General features: G+C 40.6%; 1 protein-coding gene across 1 annotated transcript in view; it reads right to left on the bottom strand.

Annotated features, from left to right (window-relative positions):
- Window positions 1-27,001, bottom strand: part of COL25A1 (collagen type XXV alpha 1 chain) — a 550,081-nt gene that overhangs the window by 80,780 nt on the left and 442,300 nt on the right. The window contains 6 exon segments of the mRNA XM_039913724.1: window positions 2,214-2,249; window positions 2,585-2,617; window positions 13,130-13,174; window positions 15,681-15,707; window positions 18,781-18,834; window positions 25,834-25,878. Of these exon segments, the coding sequence (XP_039769658.1) occupies window positions 2,214-2,249; window positions 2,585-2,617; window positions 13,130-13,174; window positions 15,681-15,707; window positions 18,781-18,834; window positions 25,834-25,878 (240 nt within the window).

The raw sequence follows: 27,001 nt of genomic DNA, 5'->3' as shown, positions 1-27,001 counted from the left end.
ACTAGTATATTTGACAGTTTTTATAGCTATATACATTATATGATCATATACTATAACATAGAGTGGCCCATTTCAAAGAGGGCCCACCCAATCCGATATACCATCGGGTAGGCTTTCTTATAAATGGGCCACATACAGGTATACACACCCTCATTATACATCCTATATGACATATAGGTATTAATAGACAGCAAATATAAAGGAATGTTGATTGAGCTAAGAAACAGTTCACTGTGTTTAACAAACAACTTTGTATTTGTATTTATGTTACGATGTTAAATCATAACATCTAAGTGGCAAGTCTTTCTTAATTCATTACTGATCCTGGTATTATTTTTTAAAAAAACTTCAGTTCAAGTCTCATTAACTTGAATGGGGAATGTTAAGGCATCCATTAGGGAAGTTTAGCTTATATGATGCTTAAGACGTGTTCCTCATTTCTAAGAATGTGTTATTCAATTCTATGACCAACATAAATGAACATCCAATCCTTTCCTTTAAAGAAATGCAAATAATTATTAGAAGCTTGGAAAAACAGAGAGAATTTAAATTGAGTTGAGGGAGGGAAAATCAATTTGATGTCCTACACTGAAAGCAATGGAAAAATCCAAATTTGCTGCAAGGCAAAAGAAGAAAAGAGAAAAAAAAAGGAAGCGGGGAGTGTGCATGTAGGCACCTGCTGACCAAATCACTATATGTGAAATACAGAAATGTATCTGACCTGTATAGTTACCTCCTTAGAGACCAAGAATTTAATTAATGTACGAAATACATTTGCGTTTTAGTCTGCAGTAGTCCAGGGTAACATGTCCACATTGTCAACTTCAATGGATTTTCAACCACCAATTTCCAAGAATTGCAAATTTCTGTTCCTCAGAGAGTCAGGTCTGAGGAACTGAGGAGTTTCATGGCTGGAGAGAGCCATTTTGAGAAGGCTATGGAGAAAGTCTGTCTCCACTCAGCTACACAGAGCTACGTCTACTTACTGTTGTTAGACACTAGTTGTCCCAAGAAGCAAAGATGCTCCCAAGCTAGAGACAACAACAACAAAATGAACAGAAAAGCCTTTTCATAAGTTAAAGCATGAGTGAATGAAACAAAAGACTGACCCTCCTGTTATTGCAGGTGTAGAAATAACATTTTACTATGCTTTCTGATTCTGGGATATAAAATAGTATTTATTCTCCCCTTTCCATTCTGCTCATGAAGCAATTCCATCTTTCTCTGCTTCTATAGTTCTTTGTTATTATAGGCCACTAGACAAAGCCATTATCATATAAAAGTCCAAACAGAACATGGAATGTGCATATCCTGATTATTTATCTACAATGCATCTGGTATCCAAAATCTGATTGCACTGTGGATTGAGAGCCAGATGCTCAGATAATAAATTACTGCCAGTTGTTTCTTGCCTCTTACACTCAAACAAGTATATGAATCTAAACACAGTTAATATATCATCTAATTTATTACCAAAGTGAAGCATAAATGATAAACATTCTTCATGTTTTCATAGATTAGCTAGTTAAAATGGCTTTGATTAGTGCCGCTAATTAAAACTGTGCTCTATTAGCTTATTTGGTTTGCAAAAAATCATCTGTTTGCACAATCTGTTTCAAATAGTTTACATTAAAAACTCAGTAGGAGAGCATCTGCAATTAGAAAGAGAGGGGGGGAAAAAAAAGCATTCAACATTCCCTACTTAAAACAGTAAAGTGAGTATTCATTTCTTCCTGAAAAAATTAAGATAGAGAGTTGCAAATTATATTTAGTTGAACATGCAAGATAAAGTTGTTAGCATACAGGCCTTACACATCTCGATTAGTTTCAGACTGTTGATTTATGCACCTTTACAACAAAAGGAAGCTTTCTTTTCTTTTTCTGAGTTTATTTTTATGGTTACTTTCTTATTTACCACGTTTCCCCTTAGCCTTGGGGTAAAAACACAAAATGACCAAAATCTATATATAAAACCTTCAAAATGCCCCACTTGGCTACCTTGTTTTTCAGAAAACCAACAATCCTGTGCGGTAGGTACAACATTCACTATCGGAGAAGAATATCGGTGGGGAGTGGCGGGGTGGAGAGAGAAAAAGAGAGGGAGGGAGAAAGTGTGTGTGTATGTGTGTGTGTGTGTGTGTGTGTGTGTGTGTGAGAGAGAGAGAGAGAGAGAGAGAGAGAGAGAGAGAGAGTGTGCTGCAAAGTGCGGCTACCTTTTGTCCTGGGCGACCAGATTCTCCAGGTTCTCCCTGGCAAGAGAAAACAAGAAGAGAGAATCAGCTTTCCAAATGCTTTCCAAAATTCATTACGTCCACCAAAATTCCACCAGGCCAACAACACTTGTATCGCCCCACTCACTTAGCAATGCTACCCCTCCCCACCCACCATCCGTTTCAGCCGCTGCCCTTTTTGCACCCCCATTGAGTATTTGGATCAATGCTTAGTTTTGTGTCTGCAAAACTGGATGAGAGAAGATTTTGATGTTTTTAGCAAATCAGACTGAGCAATAGGTAAACCATACAGAAGAATTTCAGAACTAAATGACTCTTTTAGGGCAGGAGACTCTGACAAGAGGTAAAATTACCTTAATTCCTGCAGCTGACGATCCAGGGTCACCCTGATGTGAAAGGCACAGGCATAATTTGACTCTTAGTAATCAGAATTTTAAAGCAAACTTCACAAACCATTTCAGCCATTATTTCCAAGAAACATTCTCAAGGTGCCTCGCAGCAGGACAGGCTCTGTTCCACAAGACTGCATGCTAACATGACAGTTGTCAGTCCTTTTAACGTGGAATGATTTGTTTTCTATAAAAAAGCACTAAGGGGCTGGCTCTGCAGACTATCTAGACTGGACAAGGAATTCATCCTTCTACATAAAACAAAACACGAACAAAAATCCTATTGATTTTCCAACTTTCCTCCCTGATAGTCTAAGAAAAATTGGATTTAATAGAGATCCTCAAGTGAAATAAGAAGTTTGGAGCTAGCATGTTTTTAAGCTACCTCCCTCAGCTGCTGGGACTCTGACATTTATTTGAAGTCACTGTCTTTAACTAAGAGTGCTACTGATCCTTTTGTTCTCAGACTTCAGCCTGCAAGAATCAGGATTTGCAAAGTCAAGGGGTTAATGATCAGCTTGAAGCAGCACAGTGACCCAGATCAGTTTATCTTCATCAAGATACACTTTCACAGAGACTATCTCCATTTTTCTAGTTTTTCATTATCTTCTTTGTAGCTAAATCACTGTGAAGTTACAGGGTGACGCCTACTCTACTTATTCATGCACATTTAAAGTGTGAGGCACAATATGGGTGTTCAGTAAGGTGTCAAGATTCCTTAACCCAGCTAAGGGCAGATCTGCTGTAAATCTTTTGTGGTGGTAGTGAGGTTGGTGGAGGGATGGTGGTGGAAAGACGGGGGAAGAAAAGGGTAAAAGAATGAAGAGAAGAAATGCTATGAGTTTTGTCTCGGGCCTGGAATTTGGAGCCAGCAAAGATGGTTGACAGCTATGATCCAGAGCTGCTTGCGACATTAACGAGTCACAAGGAAATGGAAATCTAGAAACTACGTTTGTTTGAACCCCTCTCAGAAACTGGCATCAGTCCCAAGAGACAGGGCTTATGCTCAGACATTTCTTAGCCCATCCACTCGTGGGAGAGATCAAAAAACAGAATGCCTGACCCAGAAGTCTATTTGAGGATCATTCCCTTCCTGGATGTTTTCTGCTAGGGACAGATAATGGAAAGCATTAAGGCCTTATAAGACTGAAGTTTCAAGCAAGACCAGTAACCTGAAGGATGGGGAAAAATTAAGTAACAGGGAGGCTGGTTCATGAAGTAAAAAATTGTCCCTTTACACTGTAAGCTTACTGTGGGCAGGGATTGTGTCAGTTTACTATTATATTGTACTCTTCCAACCACTCAGTACCCCTCTTTGCACACAGTAAGCCCTCAATAAATATGACTGAATGAATGCGCTGTACACAGTAAGTGTTCAATAAATAAGACTGAATGAATGAATGAGTTCGTGGGGAACCTTAGATCTTAGATCTAAGATCTTAGAACTTAGATTTTCTGGAATACAGTGACCAGGCTAATAACAAAACATGCCTCAGAAAAAGGTCAGACCCTAGATTCTTTCAGCTCCAAACACAATACTCCAAACAGTAAGTTACATTAACTTTTGGACTATAACCAGTCTCTAAGAAATTTGGGATGATTAAACGGACTGAATGCTAAGGCCACAATACTGACATTAACAAGCCATAAAGCTTGCTGTGGGCAGGGAATGTGTCTGTTATATTGTTATACTGTACTCTCCAACACGCTTAGTACAGTAAGGTGCACAAAGTAAGTGATCTGATTGACATTTTAATGGAGAAGGAGCAGTATGGTCTAATGGAGAGAGCCCAGGACTTGAAGTGTTCACTTTCCTGCTGTATGATCTTGGGAAAGTGACAATGTCACTATGCCACATTATCTTAATCTGCAAAAATGGGAAAAAGACACCTATTTTCCCTCTCCCTTAGAACATGAGCCCCATGTGGCAAATAGACTGTATTTGATTTCATAAACTTGTATCTACCCCGGTGCCTAGTTCAGTGCTTGGCTAATAGTAACCACTTAAGTACCCTAGTAATAACATTATGTTCATTATACATTATCTATATTTTAATATTATAATATTAAATAAGGAAATTGTTACCTAGTCTGATTAGAAGGAAGCAATGTTTTTGAGATTTTGGCTTTCTACTAATAGGTCATCATAAAGGGCTAGTGCAGAAAATCTATATGGGTTTGCAGTACCTGGCAACAGTACAGAATCAGTGGTTCTAATAATTTGGTAATGTTGCATAATGACAGCAATCAACCACTCTCTCTCTCTCTCTCTTGCAATTATATCTATATCTATATCTATATATATATATAAAATGTGTGTGTGTATATATATAGAGAGCGAGAGAGAGAGAGAGAGAAAGAGAGAGAGAGAAGCAGCAAGGCCTAGTGGATAAAGCACGGGCCTGGGAAACAGAAAGACCTGGATTCTAGTCCAGGCTCTGCCACTTGTCTGCTGTGTGACTTTGGACAAGTCGCTTCACTTCTCTGTGCCTCAGTTACCTAATCTGTAAAATAGGGGTTAAGATTGTGAGCCCCATGTGGGACAGGGACTGTATCCAACCTGATAACCTTGGATCTACTCCAGTGCTTAGAACAGTGCCTGGCACATAATAAGTGCTTAAGAAACACTACAATTATTATATATATATAAATATGTGTGTGTGTGTGTATGTATAGATACATACATTTACATATAGCTGTATGTATCAATCAATGGTATTTATTGAGCATTTACTGGGGCAGAACACTGTACAAAGCCCCTGGGAGAGTACAAGAGTTGTATTATGCGTATGTAAATGTATGCATTATGTGCAAGTACAAGTCATATATATATATATGATATATACCTATTTATATCAAATATATACATATATATTTGATTTGTAATTAAAAAAATTTGCTTCCTCTAACTAAAAAATCTGAACCTTAAAATGTCTCTATTCCATGTGGTCAGACAATCACAGACAAACTTTAGGACTATATTTCCTTTCTAGAGTTCCTGCAGGACAGTCTCTCTCCTCAGAGAGTAAAAAGAAAACAAAAGGCAATTTTCCGAAGGGTTGATTCATGTCTGGAAACTTGAGCTGTCTCATTTTGATAGACGTGTATGAGTGATACTGCCATACTCGCTCACAGAACACACAACCGTGAAATCTCAAGGACTTTTTATAAAGGGGCAAGGGAACCACAAGTTAAGCATTTTAAGGGATAATGCTGGAAATGGAGGACATGAACCACTGAGTGTTAATAATCTCCATTCATTCAGAAATGAAAATGAATATAGGATTAAATCAGAGCGTGAACTATGGGGAGAGCTCAGTCAAAGCTTCACAGTGAGTCGGCTGGTTTGGAAAGAGTTTCAGCAGGGGAAATCACAGATGGAAAAACACTGAGGAGACCTTGGATAAAAATGAATATCGCTTTCCCACCTATCAGTCGACTTCAGAAACGATCCACTGTTTGTATTCATTCAGACCCTGCATATTCATTTGCACGATTTGGGGTATTTACACTTCTGGGTTCCCATGCATTTATTCATTCAGGACTTTGGGTTTGTGATGGGGTTTTTTGGGGTTTACACATTTTACCCCCCCTTCACCTCTCCGCAGCTAAACCCTCTTCTCCCCCCTTCCCTCTCCTCCTCCCCCCCCCATCCCACCCCCTCAGCACTGTACTCGTCCGCTCGACTGTATGTATCTTTACCACCCTATTTATTTTGTTTATTTTGTTTAAGGAGATGTACATCACCCTGATTCTATTTAATGGCCATTGTTTTTATGAGATGTTCTTCCCCTTGACTCTATTTATTGCCATTGTTCTTGTCTGCCCGTCTCCCCCGATTAGACCGTAAGCCCGTCAGACGGCAGGGACTTTATCTGTTGCCGACTTGTTCATTCCAAGCGCTTAGTACAGTGCTCTGCACATAGTAAGCGCTCAATAAATACTATTGAATTGAATGAATGAAGGTTGGCATGGGGTGCTGTCCCAGCTAGCTGTTCCTGTCCCACTCTAGGACAGACTGAGATCCCTTGAGTGGCAGAGGGTGAGCTGTGTGTTTTTAGAGCAAGAGTGGGTGGTGCAGAAAATGGAGGCTTCTGGCTAATATGGTTCCCCTGCTCCTAGCTTCCAGGCTGGTACGCTGCTCTACCTTTTCTCATTATGATGCCGGCTGACAGGGAGAACAGTCATTGGCCAGGAAGAATGGCACCACTTGGAGCCATAGATTGGCTTGGGCTGAACTTTGATATCACAAAACTGTCAAAGATAACAATAATAATAATGTTGGTATTTGTTAAGCGCTTACTATGTGCAGAGCACTGTTCTAAGCACTGGGATAGATACAGAGTAATCAGGTTGTCCCATGTGAGGCTCACAATCTTAATCCCCATTTTACAGATGAGGTAACTGAGGCACACAGAAGTGAAGTGACTTGCCCACAGTCACACAGCTGACAAGTGGCAGAGCTGGGATTCGAACCCATTACCTCTGACTCCCAAGCCCAGGCTCTTTCCACTGAGCCACGCTGCTTCTCTAAGTGCTTAACAAACACTACAATTATTATATATATCAAGATGTAAGAGACAATGACAAAGTAATAATTACGGAATTTAAGCGCGTAATTTGTGTGAAGCACTATACTAAACGCTGGGGTAGATACAAGCAAATCATATTGGACACAGTCCCTGTCCCACGTGGGACTCACAGTCTCAATCCCCATTTTGCGGATGAGGTAACTGAGGCACGGAGAAGTAAAGTGACTTGATCGAGGTCACACAGCAGAGAAGTGGTGGAGCCGGGATTAGAACCCATGACCTTCTGACTCCCAGGCCTGTGTTCAATCCACTATCCCATGATAAGAAATGTTTTGTGCACCTTTTGGAAAAGTCTCTTTTTTTTTTTTTCCTTTTTAGCAGTGGCTCCCCAGACTATGGAGTGACTGCTTTGGCAAATCAACTGCCCAGAAATGAGGCACATGAGAGTGTGAGCCCCACATGGGACAGGGAGTGTATCCAATCCGATTTGCTTGTATCCACCCCAGCGCTTAGTACAGTGTCTGGCACAAATACCACGGTAGCTCTGACGATTCAGCTGTTTCCTAGATCTGATCTGCACAGTTGTGCAGAGGACCACTGTGTATTTTTTTATTGTTCTTGCCGTTATTCTTTGTTTTGGTTTTCATTTCTTCTTTTGTCTTCCCCACGGTGTTTGGAAGACAGTGGAAAAGACTCCCCTGATCTTATTAAAAGCCTTGCTGAGTATTATACTCAGTGTTGCCTTACAAGATGGGTGAGGGCACAGTAATTTCTGCTACTCTAGATGTTTCAGAGATAGTCTATTCTGAGATCACAGACTGCACTCATTCTCCCTAACAGCTGTCTCTTATTCATTCAATAGTATTTACTGAGCGCTTACTATGTGCAGAGCACTGTACTAAGCGCTTGGAATGAACAAGTCAGCAACAGAATGCATGCTGCTGCTTTGTAATTGTTTTTTCTTGGTATTTGCCATTTGGTTCCTATGTTTTAGGCACTGTACTAAGCACTGGGATAGATGCACGATAATCAGGCTGAACTCACAGTCTTACAGATGAGGTAACTGAGGCACAGAGAAACAATCTATCAGTTGTATTTCTTGAGCGCTTACTGTGCGCAGAGCACTGTACTAAGCAGTTGGGAGAGTACAATATAACGGATCCATTCCTTGCCCAGAACGAGCTTACTGTCTAGAGGAGTGAAGTGACTTGCTCTAGGTCACACAGCAGACAACTGGTAGATCTGGGATTAGAACCCAAGTCCTCTGACTCCCAGCCCGTGCTCTTTCAACTAGGCCATGCGGCTCCTAATCTCAGCTACAAGTCCAAGTCTTTCAGCCTTGGCTAGAGAATGAGAGCGTCTACAAATAAGAAATCATTAATGTTAGCATCTGGCTCCATACCAGATGCAACTGAAAACCAATTATAAAGTTTTTAGAATGATTGCTTGATACAATATTGTTTTTCTATTCATTCAATAGTATTTATTGAGTGCTTACTACGTGCAGAGTACTTTACTACGCGCTTGGAATGGACAAATCGGTAACAGAAATCGGTTTCTATGACTAACCATGCCCCTATGAGGAATGGTATTAATTTGACTAATATCCAAACCCCTTAGTTTCCTCATCTGTAAAGTGGGGAAATGCCTGCCTCTCCCTTCCTCATGGGCAAGTTGTGGGAAGTCAAAACTGGAAGCCCAGCAATACCATAGGTGGTACTGGGTTCTAATCCCAACTACACCACGCACCTGCTGGGGGACCTTGGGTCCCACTCGGTTTTTATGTTTTATCTACCTCTGGTTCTTTCTAGTTTGGCTGACATTTTGTGTTTCATTTGCCACAGATGGTTTTCCAATGAAATAGATCACCAGATAAGGCTCTGGATTAAAAAGCACCTGCTTTCAAATAACAGGAAAAGATGCAAGGAGACAGATTGTGGACTTGTTATTTGATGAATCGGCAAATGATGATGTTTTCTTAATCTCTGTGTAATAATCCTACCTAATGCTAAAAGAGATTTTTCATAAGTCTTTTGCTTCTCTTAAACCTAAAATTTATGTCTAATTGCTGGCAACAAAGAATAGAGGATTTCCAGATGATCAGGCTGGAGAGGTTGAGATTATTTACCATCTAAAGCAGCAGAGTGGGATCAAAAGTGGAAAAATCTGGGCATCTTTCCTAATTAAATGAATCAGCCCATGACAAAATGTATTCTGTCAGTGGCAAATGAGAAATCTTTTCTGATTTTGCCTCCTAAAGGATAACATGAGCTCTAATCAACTAACCAGAATTGCAATTGGATTATTTCCACAGTTCTAAAAATAAATTACATGATAGATGCATCAATTGCTTTTGTTTTGCTTTTAAAGATGAAAATTCTATTCAAATCATAACATTTGCAGGGATGAACACTATAATTCAGATTCCAAGTTACACATTAGAGATTTCTATTTACACTCCCGCCCCTTTATGGACTGACTTGCTTATAGTTTATGGAAGTTATTTCCATTTTATCTGAAGTATTTCCCATGCTGAATTTAGCCCACTGGTTAACTCCTGTGCCCAAATTCAGCCAAACACTCCAAATGAAAGAGGAAAACAAACCATCTTTTGATTTCAAAACTATCTAGAAAGAGATTTTTTGGCATGTAGGGCTTAGAAGGGGAGGGTGCCTATCTGGAGGCATTTCAAAATATAGAACTTAGGCTGTTTTTCAAGCAGGAATTGTGGCTTTGCAAACTTGAAAATGGAAGAGTAAAGACTTAAAATTGACCGAAAAATGACGCTGAGGCAAAATCCCTATAAATTCTATACATCTTTAAATGCTTAGCAACCTTTCAAAGACTTAAAATGTGCCAAACTCTTTGCCCAAATCTTGGAAGCTATACAATTCTCCAAAGTGATGTAGTTATATAAATGCAATATTTGTATGCCTATCCATCCTCAGCCACTTAGATATCTGTAAAGAACCAGCCAGCACTTTTTCTTTTAGGCAGGGATAAGACATTTTAATGACTAGTGATGATGACTGTGGTGTTTGTTAAGCTCTATGTGCCAAGCACTCTACTACTACTAATAAAATAATATTATGATAGTTGTTAAGCTCTTACTATGTACCAAGCACTGTTCTAAGTGCTGGAGTAGATACAAGGTAATCAGGTTGTCCCACATGCGGCTCACAGTCTTAATCCCCATTTTACAGACGAGGTATCTGAGGCACAGAGAAGTGACTTTTCCCAGGTCACACAGCAGACAAGTAAGCACTGGGATAGATACAAGATAATCAGGTCCCACACGGAGTTCACAGTCTGAGTAGGAGAGAGAACAGGTATTGATTCCCCATTTCACAGATGAGGGAACTGAGGAATAAAGAAGTTAAGTGACTTGCCCAAGGTCACACAGCAGGTGCGTGGTGGAGCCGGGAATAGAACCCAGTATCACCTACGGTATTTTTGGGTTTCCAATTTTGACTTCCCACCGCAGGAATTTCCTCATTTTACAGATGTGGAAACTAAGGAGGTTGGATATTAGTCAAATTAGTATCATTCCTGATAGGGGCATGCTATTTTTCTATGACTATCAATATTGAATCAATCAATTACATTTACAGAGCTCTACTATGTGCAGAGCACTATACTAAACACTTGGGAGAGTACAATACAACAGATTTGGTAAACACACTCCCTACCCACAAGAAGCATTTGTCGAATTGTACATTCCAAGCGCTTAGTACAGTGCTCTGCACATAGTAAGCGCTCAACAAATACTATTGAATGAATGAATGAATGCATTCCGGAGGACTGGAAGGATCTTCAAGAGAACATCCAAACTTAGCCTCCTGAATAGAAGAAGATTAAATCTGTCTGGAACGATTCTCTGCAAATCCAGTCCTCTTGATATTCCCCTAGTATCTCCTGCTTTGCTAGATGGTGCCAAATTGATGGTTGGGTCAATTAATCAATTAATGGTATTTACTGAGTCCTTATAGAGCATCGTTCTGAGAGCTAGGGAGAGTTGGTAGACACGTTCCCAGCCCTCAGCAAGGTAACATCTAGAGGGAAAACATTTGGGTGGAACGGTTGTTTTTTTAACTTCCAAGGGAAGGTGAGAGATATAGTGGAAGGAGGGTGGGGCTGCTCATCTTAGAATCTTGGCTTTAGACCCCTATCTGCTGTCGTGCTGCACTGTGACCAAATAAGGCACTGAATCCCTTAGTTTCCTCATCTGTGAAGTGTAGAAATGCCTGCCTCTCCCTACCTCGTAGGCAAGTTGTGGGGGGAAAAAGTGAGATAAGCTATGGGAAAGCACTTTGAAAAATAAAAGTTCCATACAAATTCAACATATTATTATTATATGTTGACCAGTTTGTAATCTTTAGAGCCTTCCTTTCTTACCTTTTTATTCATTCCTTCAATTGTACTTTTTGAGCCCTTACTGTGTACAGAGCACTGTACTAAGCACTTGGAAAGTACAATTGGGCAACAGATAGAGACAATCCCTACCCAACGACGGGCTCACAGTCTCCTGCCTCTGACTCCCAGGCCCATGCTCTATCCACTAAGCCACGCTGCTGACTGCTTCTGTGTGATCAAGCACAACCTAAACTGGGTAACACTATATCATTCTCTTGGCACAAACAGTATTCTAGGTACTGATAAAAAAAACACGAAGATAAATCTCCACTTTGTGGAATCTGAATAACGGGCTGTTTCCTCTGTTCCACTTAATATTTCCCAAGAACTTCCCCACTCTGCGTCCTGAGAGCAGAACAGATAAAGAACTCTTCACATTGAGCCCAGTTATTCTTCATCCAGGCCTTCTAATTGTGATCTGTTGCCCTATCACTCCATCAAACTGACCCGAATAGGAAGTCTAAAGGCAGAGGCAGTAGAAAAGCAGCATGGCCTAGTGAACAGAGCACAGATCTGAGAGTCAGAAGGACCTGGGTTCTAATGCCAGCTCTGCCACTTGTCTATGTGACCTTGGGTAAGTCACTTCACTTCTCTGTGCCTCAGTTACCTCATCTGTGGTGTGAAGATTAAGGCTGTGAGCCCCTGGTGGGACATGGACTGTATCCAATCTGGTTAGTTTGTATGTGCCCCATTGCTTAGTGAAGTGCCTGGCAAATGGTAAGCACTTAACAAAAATCGTTAAAAAAAGAAAAAAAGAAGATGGGGCTACCGTGAGCTACCCTTACTCCTCTTTTCAGATAAATCTGGCATGTTAGTGACGCCGGTGTGGGCAGGAATTATCTCTATTTGTTGCTGAATTGTATTTTCCAAGTGCTCAGTACAGTGCTCTGCACCCAGTAAGCACTCAATAAAAATGATTGAATGAATGAATGATATAAGTCCTAACCAGAGAGATGAAACTACAAATCGTTCACCTGCTCATTCCCAGGTTTGCGGGTTTCTGGCCGGAATTGAAAGACAAGTTTTAAAACTCAGCACTAGGGGATTTATTCAGGCACTGGAAGCTGAGTGGAACCCATCAGTTAAATCCCAACACTCTGGATTGAAAATTTACTTCTTTAAACTGAATAAAATGAATCGTCAAGGTCAATATTTTTAGACACTTCCTGTTATGAAGCTAAGTTATCCTACTTGCCTATGCAAATGGGTATGTGCCTGAAAATCAAATTCCTGGGTGTTAAATTTCTTTTACTTGACAGGAAAATCACAATCGTTGTACTGTGTCTCCCAAGCATTTAGTACAAGACTCCGCACCCAGTAAGCATTCACTAAATATCACTGATTATTATTTTCAAACGCTGTGATTTATTGCATTCTGGTTTGGGGTCTTTGCGTGATAATCTGATCAACTATCATATTTTAATAATTACGTGGTCTCTTTCCATTAACTCTTCACCTAAACCACTCTGAACCCACATCACTCTTGACTTTCTGTTTCCACCTAATTGTAATTCTGGGTCACTCACACAACACTTCCTTCCTAACAATTTTCCAAAGGAATTACCTTTTCACCGAGGTCACCTTTGGGTCCACTCTCGCCAACGTCTCCCTGAAAAAGAAAAGTTGTCGTTATTTCCAGGAAATAGCAAGTGTATTTTTCCTCATTTCTATCCTTATTCAAACCAAAGGTCCTGATGTAAAATTTACTCTTCCTCCAGCTTGTGTTTTTAGATAAGCATCTGAGTATCAAAGCTCCCTAAATTGATTCAGTAGTTCAAAAACCAGTAGTTCAAAAACCCAATCCCCGAAAGCAAGAAAAGTGTGGATTTTGGATCCCAGGGTCACAGATTGTGCCATGAACATGCATTGCTCTTTACAGATCGCACTATCTCCCCTTTTAGATTAAAGCTCACTGAGGGCAGACAATGTGTCTAAAAATTCTGTTGTATTGTACTTTCCCAAGTGCCCAGTATAGTATTCTGCCTACAAATGAGTGCTCAGATATGACTGATTCACAGTCTTCTGTGTCCAAAGCAAATTCTAAACATTATTCATTATGCATTATGAAATATTTAATGAGTATTTATTGCAGGTATTATATTTTATGTTTCTCTCCCCCAGTAGAGTGGAAGCTCCTTGTGGGGAAGGAATACATCACTTTCTTATTCTGTCCTTTCCGAGAACCTACTACATTGAACTTCATTAAGTGGACGCTCAATCAATGCAGCTACTATTACTAGTTATTAGATGGTACTCCTTTAGAAGGGAGAGAAGGAATAGTACCTGTACTATAATGATACCTCTTCTCTGAATTATAGATTTTGCATGCCTTTGGAGTATAGGTACATCACTTTTAGATTAGATGCAGTATAACATTAACCGGTTTTTACCTCTAGTTTATGTTAAAAAGTATCACAAATAGTAAAGAATATATGTCTATAATTCTATTTATATTGATGCTATTGATGCCTGCTTACTTGTTTTGATTTCTGTTTTCCCCCCTTCTAGACTGTGAGCCCATTGTGGGCAGGTTTTGTGTCTCTCCGTTGCTGAATTGTACTTTCCAAGGACTCAGTACAGTGCTCTGCACCCAGAGCTCAACAAATACCATTGATTATTGAGTGAATTAATCAACATTCCCTGGATGCTGTGAAAATTAATGTGGACAACAAAAGGATCGTAATTGCAATCCCTCTTGATCTCGAGTTTCTTTTTCGAGCAAGTCTTAACATGTTTGCCAGTAGGTTCTCTGCGGTGCAGAAAATCAGGGTCACACGGAAGAGGTCCATTCAGAGAAACAAATGAAACCAGTTCCACTGGGGAAGCAAAATGGGTAGTTTTGGGGTAATTTGTTAAAAGACTCACTGGTGAACTCCATCAAGCACTCTCTGCCTTTCTGTGCTTGAACAGGCAAAACTCTCATCATCCTATACTGGAACCGGAGTGTAGGTCCCATTACAACTACCTGGGGTAGGGTCCGCTGATGGATTATGGAGCCATAAGTGCAGCCCCGCAGGTGTACGCAAGACCTACAACAAGTCAGCGGAAACCTGAAGGAATCACCGTGGCAGTCGAAAGAAAAGGAGGTTCTGGGCCTAAACTGAATATATTCTGTTTTTTCTGTTTGTTCCCCTTTCTGTTTGCATTGCATAGGAATCTGGGATAAACTCAGGGAGCAATATGTATTCTCTGTGCTTAGTGATGTGAGCATTGGAAGGAAGAGTTTGGATGGTGAAAGGAAGCAAGTGTGGGATGGCCCAATGCTCATTTTACAACAAGGTAGAAATTTGTGAGGACTGATCATAATAATAATAATAATAACAGTATTTATTAAACACTTACTAGATGCCCAGCAGTTTTGGGGTAGATTGAAGACAGATTGGAAACAGTCTCTGTCATACACAGGGGTCTAATGATTTTAATAATCTATTTAATATAAGGGCCTGCATTTATATTGTTTCCCTGTCACTTCCCCTTTGCAAAGACTCTGTACTAAAAACAGTTTAGAACTCACACATGAGAAACACATGCTTTTCTTCTACCACTGAATCAAAGAGCAAAGACAGAAATTGGTGCCTGTATAGAGAAATTAGTGTCTATATTTACTATCTGTGTATAAGGAAAGTCCAGGGACTTTTGCAGACAACAAAGTCTGTGCTTATTTGTATTTTTCAATGGCATCTGTTAAGCGCTTACTATCTGTCGAGCACCACACTAAGCACTGAGGTAGATACAAACTAATTAGATTGGATACAGTTCATGTCCCACATTCATTCACTTAATTGTATTTATTGAGCAATTAACTGTGTGAACTGTACTACGCACTTGGAAGAGCACATTATAAAAATAAATTGACAAATTCCCTGCCCACAGTGAGCTTATGGCCTAAATTACACATATCAATCAATCCCCATTTTACAGATGAGGTATCTGAGGCACAGAGAAGTTAGATGACTTGTCCAAAGGAACACAGCAGACAAATAGACGAGCCAGGATAAGAACACAGGTCCTGTGACTCCCAGGCCTGGGCTCTTTCCACTAAGCCATGCCGTTCCCATCACTTTGTATTTTCACCCCTTTGAAAGAAAATAGACAAAGGTAAAAAAAAAAGTTACCTTTTCTCCTCTCTCTCCAGGGTCACCCTGATCAATAGAACAGAAGAACAGAGATTCAAAGATTCAGAAGTATCGCTAACACATCCAAAGCAAAATACACACAATTTAACATCACAGTTTAGGCCCAGAAAATATTGACCCTTAGTTGTTTAACTTGCAGAGACATTGGCTATGCAAGTTGGACAGAAATAACTGTTAAAAATAAGTCTTTCAGATAACAGAACTAAGTTCTCTTGCTCCTAGGCTGGGGAGTCAAGGGAAGGCTTAGTTTGTATCAGTTAAGTTTTAACTCATAATGTTGGTATTTGTTAAGCGCTTACTATGTGCAGAGCACTGTTCTAAGCGCTGGGGTAGACACAGGGGAATCAGGTTGTCCCATGTGGGGCTCACAGTCTTCATCCCCATTTTACAGATGAGGTAACTGAGGCACAGAGAAGTTAAGTGACTTGCCCACAGTCACCCAGCTGACAAGTGGCAGAGCTGGGATTCGAACTCATTCCGGTATATGTTTACTCCAAAGAGCCACCCCTAGGCAGCACAATCTTGGACCGGTGAGCAGAAAGGAGCAGAATCCAAGAGTCACTAGAATGCTTCGGAGGGTCTTTCTGTTTCAAAAGCTGGGAAGTGCAGCTTAAAAATGAAAGATAGGGGAATTCTTGGGGTTGGAAGAAAGTTTCGCTAGAGCCTCATAAGGGGCAGAGAAGGAAGAAGAAGGGCCTCAAAATACATACATATCAATCAATGGTATTTACTGAGTACTTACTGTGTGCAGAACACAGTATTAAGTGCTTGCATTGTGAGACCACTGAATTTGTGGTATGCAAGGACAAGAGTCACTGTGCTCTTCTGTGTCTCACCCAAAAAGAGTTGGTTTAAGGTGGCCTCTGTGTTCTTTTTAATTACTTCCCACTCAAGTTTGGTGGCAAGTCTCTTTTCATTCACTAAACCCAGATTCATAATAATATTGGTATTTGTTAAGCACTTACTATGTGCAGAGCACTGTTCTAAGCGCGGGGGGAGATACAGGGTAATCGGGTCGTCCCACGTGAGGCTCACAGTTAATCCCCATTTTACAGATGAGGTAACTGAGGCCCAGAGAAGTTAAGTGACTTGCCCACAGTCACACAGCTAAGTGGCAGAGCCGGGAGTCGAACCCATGACCTCTGCCTCCGAAGCCCAGGCTCTTTCCACTGAGCCATGCCGCTTTTGACCAGTTTCCTTGGTCACCACCCATCCCTGCTAGTGGGTAGGCAACTCGAAAATGGTCCTGCAAACCTGACTTCAGCACCGACTCTTACTGTTTACCCTTTTATGTTTGGAAAGGAAAGAGAGAGTTGATTGATAGTGGTCCCAAAACACGCTTCCTTTCCTGCTGGGCGAGGAAGCTGACTATGAATTTTAGAAGTCCTTCCTAGGCTCCAATTCTGTAAATAATAATTGATATTAATAATAATAATCGTGGTATTTGTTAAGCACTTTCTAGGGACCAAGAACTGTACTAAATGCTAGAATAGACACAATATAATTAGGTCCCAAGTGGGGCTCACAGTCTAAGTAAGGAGAGAGACCACTGAATCTCCCATTTTGCAGTTCAGGGAACTGAGACATGGAGAAGTTAAATGATTTGCCCTAAGTCACACAGCAGGCAAGTGGTGGGGCGGGGATGAGAACCCAGGTCATCTGACTCCCACGACTGCACTCTTTCCACTAGACCACACTGCCTCACAAAGATTCAGTAAACACACTCTTATTATTGCAGTTCATCTGAACTCAGAAAGTTTGGCCACCCTTGTCTTTGGTGGGATAACAATAGAGTGGCCTCCATTTTTGCTATTGGAAATATTTTCAACATATAACAGAAACATCTCTGGAGAGTACTAGAAAGGCTTCAGCGAGATTTTCATAAACACAACTTTCAGATGGGTGGGTGACAGGTCTGGTTTCTACCGTATAATCTACAGTGGCCTATCCAAACCAAAGCTAACTGGGAACGGTGAATTTCCAGTGACAATCCAAAACTCACCAAAAAGATTCCAGAACCTGCCAAAGTTGTAAACTATTTGCTTCTTAGAGGAGATAGAAGCATTGTTATGATACTGGGGGGAGCGGGCGGGGTCACATTGACACAGGCAGGTAGAGAAGCACCGTGGTCTAATAGATGGGCCTGGGAGTCAGAAGGACCTGAGTTCTAATCCTGGCTCCTCCTCTTGTCTGCGGTGTGACCTTGGGCAAGTCACTTCACTTCCTTTGGCCTCAGTTGCCTCATCTGTAAAATGAGGATTAAGACCGTGAGCTCAATGTGTGTAGTGGATACAGCATGGGCCTGGGAGTCAGAATCATAGATTCTAATCCTGGATCCGCCAATAGTCTGCTCTGTGACCTTGGGTAAGTCATTTCATTTCTGTGTGCCTCAGTTCCCTCATCTGTAAAATGGGGATTGAGACTGTGAGCCCCATGTGGCAGCATGGTTCAGTGGAAAGAGCCCGGGCTGGGGAGTCAGAGGTCATGGGTTCAAATCCCAGCTCCGCCACTTGCCAGCTGTGTGACTTTGGGCAAGTCACTTAACTTCTCTGTGCCTCAGTTTCCTCAACTGTAAAATGGGCATTAAGACTGTGAGCCGTGGGACAACCTGATCACCTGTATCCTCCCAGCGCTTAGGACAGTGCTTTGCACATAGTAAGCGCTTAACAAATGCCATCATTATTATCATTATTATGTGGGACAGGGACTGTATCCAACCTGATTTGCTTGTATCTACCCCAGCACTCAGTACAGTGCTTGGCAGATAGTAAGCGCTTAACAAATACCGCAGTTATTATGTGGGACAGGGACTGTGTCCAACCTGATTAGCTTGTATCTACCCCAGCACTTAGAACAGTGCTTGATACGTAGTAAGTGCTTAACAAATAGGATTACTATTATTAGGAAAATACATTATTTTGAAATTGGAACAAAGGAGCAGCTTGCATCCCTCTAATCACTCAAACCACGACGATCTAATCGTTCAAACCAGAAGGCCCTCTCCTTCCAAACAGTAACACATTGTTGGCTGCATAACTGTGTCACTTGTAGATCTGCTCTTGACTTGATCGGCACTCACCTTAACGCCTGGAATACCATCCTGCCCCACTGATCCAGGCAAACCCGGTTCCCCCTAGAATAAGAGAGGAAGAGGTTAGTGTGGAAAACAAAACCAAATCTCCACCAGTGACCCCTACTTGATGACTGCCTAGACTTTGGAAGGGAGTCACCTACCCAAAGAAGCCTATAAGGAAAGCATAAATGATATTAAATTAGTATAACAGCATAATAAGTGGAAAGGCTGAAAACCTAGCCCTGAACTGAGCCCGTGGGAGCTAACTCTCCAATTTTGAGCGGAATTGTTAAACATTCATGTCACAGTGGTGAATCACGGCATCCTAAGGCAAGAGTGGAGTTTTTGCTGCCGTGTCCAACTTGATTATCTATCCCACTGCTCCGAACAGTGCTCGACACATAGCGAGCATTTAACAAATACCATAATTAATTTAAATTTTAAAAAAACCCGAACTTTTCCAAGGAGGCCAACATTTTTACCCAAATTCATTCATTCATTCAATCGTATTTATTGAGTGCTTACTGTACTAAGCCCTCGGAAAGTACAATACAGCAATAAAGAGAGACAATCCCTGCCCAGAGCGGGCTTACAGTCTAGAAGGGGGAAGACAGACATCAAAACAAGCAAACAGGCAAATGTCCCAACACACAGTCTTTCTGAGTGGCTTAACCCAAACCCATCAAGAATTCTATTTTATATGCTGCAAAAAGCTATCGGTAGACTCATGTATAGATACGAAAGCCCACTTGCTCCTGGAAGGAAAAGAAAATATCCATTTAGTCACATATTAGAGTGACATTTGATGAAAATGCAAGGTGAAAGAGTCCTGTTTTGTTTATAGAAGTCCAATTTTTATGCCTTGTATAATCTTCCACCCACCTAAACCTGACAATATATTAAACTCCCAGATGTTGAGGACATTCTACAGGTAGTTTTAAAAGAAAACAGCAGCTGACATCTTAAATGCAGGTAGATTGATGGTGCTTCCTCTACCATACTTTAAACTGCATCTCTATTCCCACTGTATTACTCCCCAATGACCTTTAGAGTAGTTAAGCTGAAAGTAATTTAGAGTGACTTTTTAGAGTATGGCTTACTGCTTTCAGTTTTCCAAGCATGTTTTAGAGCCATGATGTAAAACATTGCTCTAGCCCTATTCAACTATTTCAGTTTTCAAGAGTAACGTGAAAGACATATTTAAAAGTCCATAGAGCTTACAATTTTTCATGAAGAGTTGGTTCAAAACGAAAGTAGATCATTTAACAGAACCACTGCATGCGGCCATTCCAATCACAATTGATTCTCAGTCTGTCACCGATACACCAAAACATCGTGGAATTAAATCTTTAACATAAGGCAATTCCACATTAGCCATGTCAAGATAGATCTGTTTCCTTCTTATACTGCAGTTTCACTGTTGTTGTTAACGCCGGAAGAGAAAAACTGTGGAACTAGGAGTCTTGAATTTAAAAAGACATTAGTTGTGGGTTTTTTTCCAATCCTCTCAGGCCTTTACCCCTTGGATATTGTACCTAGAAAACAAGTCTAGATATGGGCTGAATAGAAGAGTTTTGCTAAAAAAAATTGGACACCAGGATCAATTCCGAGCTTTATCCCGAAACACAGACTGAGCATATACCAATCCCTACTTGGTAACCCCAGTATTTGAAGTGAGAAAGAAAAATTGGGGTTAAAGGAAGGAGGCTGACAAGATAAGGAGGGAAAATCCCATGCCTGGGACATTTATATCTATATTCTAAATTTTCCTGGAACATCTTAAAAAAAAATCTAGGGCCATCCTGGATAAAATGAGATATATGGTTGGCTTATCTAGATACTGTAGCTTGGCAGGGAATGAAGTAGTTTTTCAGATAACTATTAATGTTTACTTCCGGAAACAAAAGTACAGCCTCTTAGAATTCCACTCACATGTCCATAAAAATACCAATATTCCATCCAGGCCAAGACCGCTCAATTAGCTATGAGAATGTCATGAAGAGTGGTTTTTGAGATGTCTTTCACCCAAAATACCTAGAATATCTAGTTGCCAAAGCCTGAGGCATCAAATAGATCAGGGGAAACAGCATTTTCCTATGCTAGCCAACTCAAACTGGAGCTTAAAAGATGCACTCGATCAATGGTATTTATTGAGTGCTAACTGTGTGCAGAGCACTGTACTAAGTGTTTGGGAGTGTACAATACAATGTGAGAAGCAGTGTGACCTAGTGGAAAGAGTAAAGGCCTGAGAGTCAGAGGATTTTCGTTGCATGAAAATTTCTGGGGCCATTTTTTCAAGGCCTTCCACCATTAACAGAGTTGATCTCCTTTCCCCTAAATACCGCAGGGACTATAGCTATTATCCCATATGGCGGACCTATGAGATTTTGATTCTGAAAGGTTTGAAAGGTGCAAAATCTAACAATATTTTTGCAAGATCTTCCGTATTCCCTTCCTGAAGATCTCAGCTACCTTTCAGAGTGGGGTGAGCACTAGCAGAAACCCAATGGGTCAGAGTCCCCCATAAAACTAGGAACGTAGGGGTGTCCCTGCAGCTGTCTCGGGTGGATTCAGCCTCCCTGCCTCCTGTCAGACTAAGATGGCCCTACTGTCCGGCAGAAACCTTCAGAACTGTTTGACCACTGGGGAGAGAGTGACTATTTGTATGTAAGATGGTGCTTGGAGCCATGATAGGGGCCAGTTCTCCCTTGACGTAGTCTCTAAGTCCCATGTGGGACAGGGACTGTGTCTGACTTGATTACCTTGTATCTACTACCCCCATTCAGTACAGTGCTTGGTACACAGTGAGTGCTTAACAAGTGCCACAGAGACTATTCTTATTAGGATGCCTAATTACTGTACCATATTTTCCAATGTCATCTTGAATTGTCAATTTTTAAATTATTTTTAACTCTTTTAAGTGTTTATTATCTGCCAGGCACTGTACTAAGCACTGGGGTAGATACAAATGAATCAGACTGAACCCACCTTGTCCCATGTGGGGTTCACAATGTCAATCCCCATTTTACAGATGAGATAACTGAGGCACAGAAAAGTGAAGTGGCTTGCCCTAGGACACAAAGCAGATAAGTGCTGGGGTCAGGATCAGAACCCAGGTCTTTCTGATTACCAGGCCCATGCTCTTTCCACTAGGCCATGCTGCTTCTCAGTTGTTTTCAACTTCTTAGTGCTTGCTCTGTTTGCTTTCTCCCATTTAGGTTGTGATTCCATGAGGGACATTTACCACAGAGTTTAATGCAGTGCTTCACACAGAAGTGCTTAATAAATATCAACAAAAAGTATTCTATTTTTTTCTTGCCGTTGGAGTCGGTTTATTGATGAGATTTATATCGAATCATCAGGCTGGCACCTTAAAATATCTCCCACTTTGAGATACTACGGTCACGACTTATTCCTGCCTGGGCATTTACGTCATTTCACATTGCAAATGATATATTCAATTTCTTCCCAAATTACCTTAAGGGTTGATCTTGAATTCACTCTTGTCTAGACTGTAAGCTCTTTGTGGGTTGAGAACGTGTCTACCAACTCTGTTATATTCTATACTCCTAAGATTTTGGTACAGTGCTTTCAGTAAATACAATTGATTGATCGATTGAATATGACATTTTGACTTGAGATAAACAGAGGTATAAATTATTATTTGGGACAAGCAACACTGCTGTGTTGAAAAGATCTACAATCGGATTACGTTCCTTGGAATGGGAAAGTTTACATTCTCTGTTCCAAGCCAAGGGAAAAAAGAAACCAATAAAGTTAAATTAAACCTGCTTGGCACCTTTAAAATATGGAAAATCATTCACCAATATTTCCCAGATATATGTAGGAAAAATTTTCAAAATGTTACAGAAATGATGAAAATCAATACATAAAACTATAAATGAAAAATGTCAGCTCCTTTTCATAAAACACAAATTAAATTTGATGACCATCATGAGTGTATCTGTAACATTCTTTTCCCTTGCTAAGGAAATTGCACATTTCCTTTGTGAAAATAAAAGAACACATACTTACAGTCAATCTTCATAAGAGCATAGTTAGAGATTGTGAAGTCACACAGCCATAAATTAACAGTTTCTATAAATCTACGCTCTCTTCTCCAAGATCATCCCAGTTTCAAGGAGCAAGACTATGGTTTATTCATTAGTTCTATAGGATGACATTAATCTGTGCTGATTTATACTTCTTTTCTGTGTCTAGATGGATAATATATATTGAATGCACACTGTGTGCTGTTAGCTAAGTTTATGCAGTCAGTTTTATAAGTAAAGCTTAAAGCTTCATATTTCTGTGTGAGACTCATACTGTTTGCGTCTTATCAAGTCACTTTGGTCAACGTTTAATCCAGGTTTCACCAGCCCTATTTTAATGGAAAGAATGTTCTAGAGACTGCTATTCCGAAGATGCCTGTGAAATTGAGATTAAATGTTAACCAAACCTGCTCAGTGAGTAGGAACCAATACCTGACCCATACCTTAACTGTAAAACTTTTAGACTATACGCCGCATGGAAACACACAAAAAAACCCATGGTCACCTAACAGAGTTCACTATAGCAAAGATTGAAAGAGATACTGGGTATTAGGGTGATTATTTTGAGCTGCAGAAAAATACACTAGGGCTTTGATTTAAAACCACTGATGTCGCATGAGTCATAGATGAAAGCAGGGTTCTCAGTTCTGAGATTAGCAGGTATTAAACCAGTGGGACCATCAACCACTCCTGACAGTTTGCCAATTCAATATTTTGCACGGATTTCACCGAAGAGATGATGAAAGGAATACCTTTTTTTTTTACCAGCTTGTCAAATTCACACCTCCATGGAAGGTAAAATGCTATTCTGTGTGTATATCATATTTTAAAAAAGAGGATTAAGCATCGGCAAGGGGGAAAAATACAAATCATAGTAAGATTACTGTAAACTTGGTGCCCAAATGATATAGTGCAGTACAATTAAAGCCCAAATTTTCTGCTATCTGTAATTTTCTGCTATCTGTAGTGACAGGGAAGCAATGTGGTCTCGTGGAAAGAGCATGGGCCTGGGAGTCAGAGGACCTGAGCTAAAATCCTGATCCCACCATGTACCTGATGTGTGGCCTTCCACAAGTCACTTAACTTCTCTGAGCCTCAGTTCCCTCATCTGCAAAATGGGGATTCAATTTCCATCCTCCCTCCTATTTACAATGGGAGCCCCCATGTGGGACCTCATGATCTTGTATCTACCCCAGCCCTTAGTACAGTGCTTGGCACATAGTATTTATAAACCACAGTTATTATATAGAGTTACAGAAGGGAGCATCGCCTGTCCAAAAAGTGATCTCCATCTTGCTTGTCAGGAATAAAAAAAAAGTTTAATTTTTCAATTCAGGATTGGTAGTTGACTCTCAATTAGATTATTTTTACAGTATTGTACTTTCCCAAACACTTTATATACTGTTCTGCACACAGTACCCACTCAATATTGATTGACTGATTTAGAGTCATTAGAGCTGCCTAAAAAATGGAGGCAAAATTGACCGATCTCCCTCCTACCATACCTCTCCAAACGCCTTGAGCGAGTCGTCTACACCCTCTATCTCTAGGTCCTCTCCTCCAATTCTTTATTTGACCCCTCCAATATGGCTTCTCTCCCCTTCACTCCACAGAAACCTCCCTCTCCCTCTCCCTTCCCTTCCCCCACAAATGATCTCCTTGTTTCCAAATTCAATGGCCTCTACTCCTAATCCTCTTTGACCTCTCAGCTGCCTTTGACACTGTCGACCAGCCCCTTCTCCTGGAACCATTATCTAACCTCGGCTTCACCTACACTGGCCTCTCCTGGATCTACTCCTATGTCTCTGGCTGCTCATTCTCAGTCTCTTTTTTGGGCTCCTCCTCTGCTTCCCACCCCCTAACTGCGGAGGTCCCTCAAGTGCTTAGTACAGTGCTCTTCACAACAATAAGTGCTCAACAAATATGATTGAATGAATGAATCCACCTCTGCATCACAGAGAAACTCCTTACCATCAACTTTAAAGCAGTCAATCATCTTGCTGACTCTTACCTCACCTCACTGTTCTCCTACTGCAAACCAGGGCACACACTTTGCTCCGCTAATGCCAACCTACTCACTGTACCTAGAACTCATCTATCTCGCCGCAAACTTCTCACTCACATCCTGCCTCTGGCCTGGAACGCTCTCCCTCTTCATAACCGACAGTTACTCTCCCTACTTCAAAGCCTCACTGGAGGCACACCTCCTCCAAGAAGCCTTCCCTGAATAAGTCTTCTTTCATTTTTCTTCCACTCCCTTTTGGGACACCCTGACTTCCCCCTTTTATTCCTGCCCCTCCTAACCCCACAAACACTTATGTACGTATCCATAACTTATTTATGTTAATGTCTGTCTCCTCCTCTAGACCGCAGGTTCGTTCTGGTCAGGGAAAGTGTCTGTTATATTGTTCTTTTGTACTCTCAAGTGTTCAATAAATAAAATTGATAGATCGATTGGGGCAAACGGTAATTTACGGGTCACTTGGTTTATGATTAACTTTGGGATGGCTCCTTTATTTTATATTTAAATAATAGCAAAGGCTTGGCTTCCGTATAAGAGCAATTCAACCCAAACCCTTTAACATATTTACTCAATGAAGGAAGGTAGCAAAATTTGAAACATAAACGTGCTCCTTGATGTACTTGCATTAAAAAGTTCTTTGCCCACATTTTTGCATCGTACTCCCCCAATTGTTTGGTACAGTGTACTAAGTGTCATTCCTGGACCCATCCAATGGCCCAGGCATTTACTCAATCATATTTATTGAGCACTTATTGTGTGCAGAGCACTGTATGCAGCGCTGCTGCACATCTCCAAGCAGGATGCTTGGACAACTGTTTTCATTTCAAGATATTTTAGTGCCTTCTCCGAACTGTCATCATTCAGAAACACGAATGCTGAATTGAAGCAGCGTTTTAAACATGCTCTCCATAGCTGAAACACAAGTTGAATAGTTTTGTAATGTTAAGCTCAGGAATTCCCCAAATAGCACCCTGGAAAACTCACCATTTGCCCATCCATTCCCGGCATGCCAGGAGCTCCAAGAGAACCCTGGGAGAAAACAAGAGAATGGGTTTAGAGGGTTAAAGGCGTTCATTTCTTTGAATCACATCAGCTGCACATTTGTCTGGTTAACAACTTTAGTCCTCAAGGTCTACATTCCATGTCAATCAAGAATTTGTTTCTCATTTGAAATAGTTTATTTTCCCTCTCCACTTAGACATGACTTTCTGTTCTGGGATACAGCCTAGTGCTGCCGATTGCCCGCTCAGTTCTCCTGATTCAACTGAACGATGGCAAGATTGGACCCTACATGCTTTCTCTAGAAATCAGCAAATTAAATCTATTACTGTTCTTATGTCTTGACTAGTGAGCCTTATTATTCCCACTGAATTTAGTAGGTGTCCCTCTTATGGTCAAAAACATCACACCTTGAAGTTGCGATCCAAACCACCAATTGTTAGCAACTCCGTCTGGCAATACTGATCCCCACAACTCTTATAAATAGCATGAAGTTTAAGTTCCAGCAATCAAAATGTAGTACTCGACCAAATAAAGAACGAGTGCCAAGAAAAAAAGTAAAAAATCAAAGAGAAATTAACATGGAAATGTAGTAGCGGTTCACCTTAGAAATGCATGCGTAAATGTATGAAATAAAGATTTGTGATATATTGGAAACTTTCCGGATTCTCAAATGCCAAAACTGAGTGAGGGAATGCTGGGTTGGCATTTTCTCATGTACTGTTCGTTTTAGTGAATTGACTGCCTATTGCTATTGACTTTCTGAAATATAAAGTCTCAATTTAGACAACTGGAATCAGAATTTCTCTTCAAGAGATGAGAAGGGAAAATTTGTGAGACTGTACTGGGAAGACTAATTATATAGTGAGCAGGAAAAATAACCAGATTCAGATGAATGCACCTTCTTTTTAAAACAAGTTATTCTCAGCAACTCAGTTACTCTGGGCAAACCTTTTTACCTACAGTCTGAACATGCTCTAGTTAAACAGTAAAGAGCTGATTTTTCTTAGTCAACATTACAATTAATGAAATAAAGCTACCTTTGAATTTAAAATGTGATTAATCTTGCAATGGAATACGAGCCTTCAAATTACATCAATGTAAAAATAATTTACAACCCATATTAAGTATATTATCTAAGGAGTAATTTTAT

This window comes from Ornithorhynchus anatinus, chromosome 12 (genome assembly GCF_004115215.2).
Source record: "Ornithorhynchus anatinus isolate Pmale09 chromosome 12, mOrnAna1.pri.v4, whole genome shotgun sequence".
NCBI classification, from domain to species: domain Eukaryota; kingdom Metazoa; phylum Chordata; class Mammalia; order Monotremata; family Ornithorhynchidae; genus Ornithorhynchus; species Ornithorhynchus anatinus.
The sequence above is the reverse complement of the archived record's forward strand: the minus strand, read 5'-3'. Positions and strand labels throughout refer to the sequence as shown.